Source organism: Aristolochia californica, unplaced genomic scaffold (genome assembly GCF_029961685.1).
Source record: "Aristolochia californica isolate CCGP_79_NKW_82.1479 unplaced genomic scaffold, dmAriCali1.0.hap1 SCAF_16, whole genome shotgun sequence".
NCBI lineage: Eukaryota > Viridiplantae > Streptophyta > Magnoliopsida > Piperales > Aristolochiaceae > Aristolochia > Aristolochia californica.
The window spans coordinates 15,871,667-15,881,021 of NW_027181837.1; the positions used below are offsets into that span (position 1 = coordinate 15,871,667).

At 40.4% G+C, this 9,355-nt stretch overlaps 1 protein-coding gene across 3 annotated transcripts in view; it reads right to left on the minus strand.

Annotated features, from left to right (window-relative positions):
- LOC137953488 (uncharacterized) overlaps positions 1-8,029 on the minus strand; it is a 43,257-nt gene extending 35,228 nt beyond the window's left edge. For all 3 annotated transcript variants that reach the window (XM_068800914.1, XM_068800913.1, XM_068800912.1), the window contains exons 1-2: positions 7,894-8,029; positions 7,431-7,562 (exon numbers count right to left, since the gene is read on the minus strand). In XM_068800914.1, coding sequence (XP_068657015.1) covers positions 7,431-7,531 — 101 coding nt within the window. In that variant the 5' untranslated portion in view covers positions 7,532-7,562; positions 7,894-8,029. The remainder of the gene's footprint in view (positions 1-7,430; positions 7,563-7,893) is intronic.
- Between the last annotated feature and the right edge of the window lie 1,326 nt (positions 8,030-9,355).

The following is a 9,355-nucleotide window of genomic DNA, read 5'->3' on the forward strand; positions in this document are numbered from 1 at the left end:
GGCTAGTCATTTTGGGATAGGGCCTTGGACCCAACTTAACATGGTATCAGAGCGGGTACTCATATGTGGGCCTGCACCTAAACTATCTACTTGTAGAGCCACAAAAGATGGCCTACACCTAAAACTATCCACTTGTAGAGCCACAAAAAAGAGGGGCTACACCTAAACTGCCTACTCCTAAATTATCCACTTGTAGAGCCACAAAAGTGGGCCTACACGTGAGGGGGAGTGTTAAGGAATAGTCTCACATAGATTAGTGAGTACTAAGATCTTGAATTTATTAGTTGGTAAAGAGGTGAGGGGGAGTGTTAAGGAATAGTCCCACATAGATTAGTGAGTACAAAGATCTTGAGTTTATTAGTTGATAAAGAGGTTTCCTAAGTTGGCTAGTCATTTTGGGATAAGGCCTTCGACCCAATTTAACAAAGCAGACTCGGTTTGGGCTGGGTACTCCAAAACCAGCGGGAACCATAGTTGGGGGTAATGGGAGGACATGTCCATGGTAGAAACGACGAAACATGAGATGAAGAAGAGGACGCCATTCAAGAAACTCACGGAAACCGAAATCTAGTACCGGAGAGAGCAGGGTTTGTGCTACCGTTGTGATGAAAAAATTTTAGCTAGACATAGATGTAAAAACAAGGACCTACAAGTGTTGATCTTACAGGAGCTGGAAGAAGAAGTTATGGAGAATAGCGACGACGGCAAGTGTGAACAGCAGGAGGAAGAGGTTAGTGCGGCTGCTCAAATAGTGGAGGTGTCATTGAATTCGGTAGTTGGATTAACACTTCCGAAGACTATCAAGATTGCGGGAAGCATCGGAGAACAACCAGTCCTCGTACTTATTGATGGAGGAGCAACCCATAATTTCATTTCCACCACAGTGGTCCAGAAATTGCACTTGCCTTTATCTCCAATAGCGAAGTATGGCATTCAATTGGGTACAGGTGTGCGGCAATGCCCAGGGAAGGAATTTGTAAAGGGGTTCGATTAACTCTCCAAGGAATAGAGATTGTGGAGAATTTTTTGCCTTTGGAATTGGGAAGCACCGATGTGATTTTGGGGATGCAATGGTTGGAAACCTTGGGAGGCACTTATATGAATTGGAAGACACATATTATGAAGTTTCGATTGGGTAATGAGACGGTGGTGTTACAGGGAGATCCCTCCTTGCACAAAACTTTGGTTTCACTTAAGGCGATGATGCGCACTATCAAGCATGAGGGATATGGGGTTCTTGTGGAGTTGGGCAGTACCACAGTGGCAGTGTCACAACCGAGGGCGGACACGACAGCAATGGTGGAGAAAGTTTTGACGCAGTTCGGGGATGTTTTTGCCATGCCCCAAGAGCTGCCACAAAAAAAGGGAAAAGGAGCATGCCATAACTCTGAAGGAGGGAGCTTCACCGGTGAGTGTTCACCCATATCGGTACCCCAAATACAAAAAGATGAAATAGAAAGGTTGGTGGGAGAAATATTGGCTGCTAGAATCATACTGCCGAGCACTAGCCCTTTTTCAAGCCCCGTGTTATTAGTCAAGAAGAAAGATGGAAGTTGGAGATTTTGTGAGGACTATAGATCCCTTAACAAAGAGACTATTCCGGATAAGTTTCCCATTCCAGTGATCGATGAGTTGTTAGATGAGCTTCATGGAGCACAAGTCTTTTCGAAGTTGGACTTGAAGTCGGGATACCACCAAATCCGAATGAAAGCAATTGATGTGCACAAGACGGCTTTCCAGACTCATGAAGGACACTACAAATTTTTGGTCATGCCTTTTGGGCTTACCAATGCACCGGCTACATTTCAATCTCTTATGAATGAGGTATTCAAACCCTTTCTTCGGCGATTTGTATTGGTTTTCTTCGATGATATTTTGATATATAGACCAAGTTGGAGTGCTCACTGTGATCATTTAGTTGTCGTGTTGGAGAAATTAAGAGAACACAGGATGTATGCTAATTCTACGAAGTGTTCTTTTGGAAGAAAACAGATAGAATACTTGGGGCATATCATTTCTAGAGCGGGGGTGTCAGTTGATCCGAGTAAAATACAGGCTATGCTTGATTGGCCCGCACCAACCACACTTAAGGACCTACGGGGTTTTCTTGGTCTTATAGGATACTATCAGAAATTTGTTTCGGGTTATGGAGATATTGCGAGACCCTTGACTGATCAATTAAAAAAAGATAGGATTGGGTGGACAGATGAAACCACCGGGGCATTTGAGCGTTTGAAGAAAGCCATGACTACGGTACCAGTTTTGGCTCTACCCGATTTTTTGAAACTGTTTGTTGTGGAGACCGACGCTTCTGGATATAGGTTGGGGGCTGTTCTACTGCAAGAGCAACGGCCGATTGCATTTTTTAGCCAAGTATTGAGTTAACGAGCCAAATTAAAGTCTATTTATGAAAAAGAGCTCATGGCCATTGTGTTGGCTATTCAGAAATGGTGTCCGTACCTGCTGGGAAGGAGGTTTTTGGTGCGAACTGACCAGCAAAGTTTAAAATTCCTGCTGGAACAGCGTCTCGTAAGTGTGGAGTACCAACGCTGGTTGGTAAAATTGATGGGTTATGACTTTGACATTCAATACCGACCGGGGGCAAGTAATAGAGTGGCAGATGCACTCTCTCGCAAACTGGACATGATGAATATAGTTGCAGTTTTTGGGGTGCAATGGTTGGATATGGATGTTTTACAACAAGAAGTGGAAGAGGACTCATTCTTACAACAAGTTATCACACGATTGGCAAGTGGTGACAAGATAGTCGGGTTTCAAGTTGACTATGGGCAGCTCTTTTACAATGGTAGGTTGGTTTTATCTGCGACTTCTTCATTAATTCCAACATTATTGCGTGAATACCACTGCACACCTATTGGGGGCCATTCGGGGGAGGTTAAAACATATAGAAGAATGGCTGCGGACTTATATTGGCCGGGTATGAAGAAAAAAGTGACTGAATTCGTTCAAAATTGTGAAATCTACCAAAAGAACAAACACTTGGCAAGGTCCCCAGCTGGTCTTCTTCAACCTATTGATTTACCGAAGATGGTTTCGGAGGATTTGACCATGGACTTTATTGAAGGGTTGCCCAAGTCAGAGGGCGTGGATACTATTATGGTGGTGGTGGTGGATCCTATCTTTTTGGTGTTGCGGCACCCATTTACAGCCAAAATTGTGGCTGATTTATTTGTGAGACAGGTGGTTAGATTGCATGGGATGCCCAAGTCTATTATTTCGGATTGCGACAAGGTGTTTATGAGTCATTTCTGGCAGAAACTCTTTCATCTTCAAAGGACTGATTTGCGGCACAGCACCGCCTACCACCCTCAAACAGATGGTCAATCTGAAGTGATTAACATGTGTTTGGAGACCTATCTTCACTGTTTCGCTTCTAATAGACCAAACACTTGGGCGAAATGGTTGTCATGGGCAGAATATTGGTATAACACCAGCTTCCACTCTTCTATGGGTACCACTCCATTCCGAGTATTATACGGACGTAACCATCCGTCCTAATTGCAATATAAATCCGGGACAGCTACAGTTTCTGAAGTCGAGCAGATTTTAGAGGAACGAGATGCGTATCTTGATGATTTTAAGATGCAATTACTGCGGGCTCAGCAGAGAATGAAGGTCACAACTGATCTTACACGGAGGGATGAAGAGTTTCAGGTGGGGGATCGCGTGTTTGTAAAACTCAGGCCATATCGGCAACGTTCCTTGGCCACTCGGCGCAATGAGAAGTTGGCGGCACACTTTTAAGGACTTTTCGAGGTGGTGTCACAAGTTGGAAGAGTTGCTTATAAATTGGAACTTCCACCAGAGTCCCCCGTGCATCCGATGTTTCATGTCTCCCAACTACGTCGTGCAAAAGGGATATCACATTCCTCTTCGATTCTTCCTCCCCAATTGAATGCTGAATTAGAGATGTTGGTTGAACCTACTGCACTTTTGAATATACGCAGAGTGGACAAAAATGGGCAACAATGGATGGAGGTTTTGGTGCAATGGAAGGACCTCCCCGAGTATGAAGCCACTTGGGAGGATTTTGAGGCAATGCGGCTCCAGTTTCCTGCTTTTCACCTTGAGGACAAGGTGCAAGTTTGGGCGGGGGGTAATGATAGACCCAAAATTAGTGTTACCTACTCTAGAAGGAGTAAACAAAAGGATAATTAGAGGGGTCAAGGGTATTTTGGAAATTTAACAATATTAAGTGATTTCGGGAGGGAATTTAGGAGGGAAATGAAGGGAGAGGAAGCATCGCGTCATTTAGACTTCAGAGCGTGGCTCAGGGAGAGTACTGGTCTCACGAATACCAGGGTTATCGATTACTATTTCCGGCGAGTCTTATTCCTGTTTTTGACAGTGGAGTTTTCGTTTCTTGCCGTTAGTTGTATTCGCATAAGGATTCGTATCAATCGAAGGTATTCTCGTTCGATTTCGGCAATTTCAGCTAGGAAGGAAAGGTTCATCATCCTTCTTTCATTTGTTTTTGCTTGAAAATCCCTGTTTTGGGGTACATCATCTGTTATGATCCTGGGGTTAAGTACTTAGCTTTCCGCTACCTAACAAGTCGGTCTTTTGGGTAGTATTGACTAGGTGTTTAACATTTGGTATCAAAGTAGGCACCACGTTGCAGGTTTGAATCCCGGAGGATGCGACCTAGAGACCAAATTAAAATTACTGGTAGTCTCAAAAGGTGAGTCAGGCTAGTGTCGCTAGAGTGGGCCACTAGAGTGAGCCGCCGTGGACGTTGGCTCATAACGGCAGGAGTATTGTTATGATTCTGGGGTTAAGTACTTGGTTTTCCGCTACCTAACATGCCGGTCTTTTGGGTAGTATTGGCTAGGTGCTTAACACATTATCTTATTTCTTTGTTGAAAGCTATGTAATTTACCAAGTAAGGAAAGTTGTTTCTCTACTTTCTTTTCCTAGAAAGTTTTTTCCCTTTGTTGAGAGACTTACACCCACCAACTTCCTTTACTTGGGAACCGGAAACCTTATTAGCTTTTATAGGTGCAAGAATCCATCTTTTTTTTTTTTTTTGAAAAAGATGTATTTATATTAACAAGAGAAAAAAATTTACAAAGGAAGAGGGAGCAGATCTCTTACAACAAGAGATTGCAGGGAAGCTCCCTACTTGGCAAGCACATCTGCTGCTGAATTTGCAGATCTCGGAATGTGAGACCAAATACAAGAAAATGATGATACAATATCTAAAATCTCCTGAAATATGTCCCAATGCCTCCATGGCGGAAGGGAATCACGCTGACACCAACCAATCACTACCTTGGAGTCCCCTTCAATGTGAATAGGACCACTGCAGTTGTCTCTGAACACATGGAGCCCATGAAGAAGGCCATATAATTCTGCAGACGTAGAATCGGAGATGCCTAATGGACCAGCATAAAAGAAACACTGATTTCCAGACGGATCCGAAATCACACCCCCAAAACCAGCGATCCCCAGATTGCCAAGAGAAGAGCCAGCAAAATTCAATTTTAAGTAACCAACCTCCGGGGGAGTCCACTCCTTCATTACTTGAACCTTGGTCCCTCCAGTTATCTCGAATGGAGGTGCCCTTGAAAGAGCAAAAAGGCTTCTTAGTCAGAAGCCAAGTGGAGATTTGCACTGTCACTCTTTCTACTACTCTTGCCTCAGATTCACTTTTAGCATCGAACCGCCTTCTATTCTGTTCATTCCAAAGTCCCCCATGGAACGAAACTAGCGTAGGCTGAGATCATCATTTTACAGAGACCAGGAAGGGGATAGCCAATGATCGACTTGCAAAAGCCGATCAGATCAGTAGATATAATACCACAACACCAAGTGCAAGAATCCATCTTGTTATAAGCATATTAGTTTTTTGTGACCATTGCTCAGGAGGGCTGGTGTGAAAACTCCTCGCCACCTCTATGGTGCCATTGGGACACATTTTTTGAAATTATGGAAATTGTCAATTTATTTGACTATTTTTGGTCTCTTGTTCCGAGATCAGCAAATTTTGTGGCTGATGTTTTGGCCAAGCAAGGAGCTTCCTTGAAATCTCTTGTTATTAGGAGTTAGCTCCTCCTTTTTGGTTCTAGTAATAAAATCACCTTCCATAAAAAATAAAAAAAATAAAAAAGGTGCATCTACATAGATATTATATTTGTTAGAATATCCCAGCATGTCTCCAACGCCATGAGCCTATCTGAGCCTATATGTCTACAACATTTGATTGTTCTTTAACTAATACTGAACACATGCATTTCTTCTTCAAGCCTTCCCCACTAAACTCCAAGCTCTAGAAAAAATAGTCATAGAGCAGCCTCTTCATTTTTGCATCTTGAGCAAATACACAAACTCTTTCATTAACATGTCATCTAAACTTCGTAAACTCATAAATATTTCACCTTAATAGATCTAATTACTAATGTAATCCACCACAAACTCGGTGCAACAAAAACACTTTTTCCTTGGGCAACACAAAAGGTTTTGGAAATAGGACTTTTTTTAACAACTTCGGAATGCCTGGAATTTATTACTTCAAAAATATATCTGCCGAATTCAGATGCCCGCTCAGGAAACTTCCTACACAAAAGAATAAGATACCTAGCTACCAGATAACTTCTTGCACTGTAGATACAACTGCACTGACATTCAACAAAGATCTCTCGCTTCATAAAAAACACAATCTTCCTCCACATTTTCAAAAAAAACAAAGAAACAGACTATAGTCCTAACTAGACCATTCCTCTGTCAATAATTTACCAAATCTAACATTTCCAACACTCCTGTTGTAACTCCTTCCTTCTTTCATGGGAATGAGCACCATTTTCTCTGACACAACGTAACCAGGTCAATCAAGTCTTCAACGCTTCAATGGTTTCATCATCCTCAACGTATGAGCTCAAAAACATCTCATAACTCCAGAAAAGTGAAAAGTAGAAGATGAGTTTATAATTTTCTTTTTACCACAGAGAAACAGTTAGCTCACTGGAACCATGGCAGCTATACCACCTCCCTCCTACCGAACTTCTCACCCGAGAAACATAACAAATAATATGTATATACCTCATAATCTAGTTAAATCAGTTTGCAGCCCATCTCCTTCATGCGGATACCCATAATTTATAATGAAGCAGATTGCTTAAGCAATATACTCTTACAGATAAAACAATGTCCGTAACTTCATAACAAACCAAAGAGTGCAAGTTGTTCCAAACATATGTCAAGAGCAACTTTCATTCAATAGAAAGCAAGAAAGCATGGCTGCATTGGAGGTGTTCACTATTTTCTTCACTAAAACAATAATTGGATTCCTGTTGAATTTGGAGCAGAAGATGTCCTGATCAAGGTCAGTAAATTCGTTCACAATACAGATCTAAGAAACACAGACGACAAAACGATGCAGAACGAGAAACATGTCCAGTACAACCGCTTACCCTTTGAAGACGTCACCAAAGGACCCTCTCCCAATCGGCTCCAGAGAGCTAAACCGGCCTTGGGCTTCAATGGCGGCTACTATGGAAGTAAAATCTGACATTTTGACGTCCCAATACGCCTCGCACCACAAACTGTTTCTCATAAAATCCGACAGCCATAAATGATAAATAAATTCATCTAAAGGGAAACAGTACGCCATCCCCATCACCCTTTTTTTGACAATTGAAAGAAAACAAGAATAATAAAACCAAATTAAAAGCCTCAATTGAGTGCCTACAAATGTATAATGCAGGTGTTAACTTGGACTGTAAGGAACGAAACTCTGGATTTGGAAGAGAAGCTCCCCGGTAGGTGCAACAACAAAGGAAGACATTGAAGAAAATCGTGAACCATATACCGTGAAAGTTGATTCCAGTGAAAAATCAATTGATATTGGACTACGGAAAATTACGTGGGCCTTACCGAGATTAAAGTTCGGAGAGAACCAATCGAGATGCTTTCAAGGGTCAGAAGCCATGGATCAGTATCATCTCCTTCTTCCCTCTTTGTCAGTGTAGGAGAAGCGAAAACTAATGTCTGAGTCGAACGAGCACCGGAGTTGCCCAGACTCCACGGTCAGACGCGTCTCATCATAAAAAACGAAGGCGCTTTCAACAGAAATTTCAGAGAAGGGAGAGAATCGGGTTTGGGTCAAAGAAAAAATAAAAGCTCGGACGAATGGGAGAAGATTATGGGAGGGTTAGTCAACTTGAAGTCTGAGATGATCTTCAACTATATGATGCCTTTCAAAATATAAAGTTGTTAGTGGAGCGTAGATGATATTTCATCTGGATGCAGGGGATGAAGCAATATTCAATCTCTACGGTTTAAAATCCTTCATCTCGTTGAATGAGAGTTCAGTTCACGTCTCGGCTTTACTCTGCGAAAGCCTAAAAGCAAAACGAAATAAACAAAATAGTATATCAAATAGTTGGGACTTCAAGTAAAAAATATTCAACATTATTTAAATAGAAAATAATTCTAATATTAATATTCATATATCATAATTTAATTTATGTGTAACTTTTCTTAACAAAATAATTTTTGCAATTATTTGCATGAGATCAATACTTCATAGGTAAGTTACGTTAATTTTTCAACATTTTATCAATGTAGTATGGTTAAAGCATAGGAACATAAAACAAATATTAGGTTTTTAAACTTATCTACTAAAGAATTACTTAACTCAAATATGGGATTTTTTTTTAATAATATGCTCCCTGGGATCTATAAACTTCATAGTGGACCTCAATGAATTTTTCCTTATTAATCTCACTATTTTTAGTTATAAAAATAATATTGATATTGTTACTAAGACAATAGTCATGCAGATAAATATGTTTACATATAAAATTTAAATCTCATTTTCCATATTTTATTTTTATTTCGTTATTTACTTTTAAAAATTGACTTGTGTAAAAAGGTATATTTTAAGTTGGCGAACTTGCCTTTGCCTACCCTTAGAGGGGGTTAGTCCACAATGAACTTAAATAGAAGTGAAAAATTGAATTGAACTAAAATGAATTAATTCAACTTCAACTCATGTTTGGGTGTTATTAGGGGGGGTTACTCAACAAACTAGAAATTTGATCTTCATCTTCATCTCATGCATCTACATGATCTTCATCTTCGAAATGGGTGTTAGTATGGACAAGTTCATGTTCGAAGTTGGTGTTAGTGTGGACAAGTTCATCTTCATCTTCATCTTCGAAATTTTAAACCATTGATTTTATTAATTATAAAAATGAGTTAATTAAACCAAATGTTTGAGTTAACAATATTTTAAATACCACTATTAAATCACTAATACAATAGAGTAAATAAAAAATAAATATGATTAATAAATAAAAAAGTATTATAATAATAACATAAGATAGATTTTTTA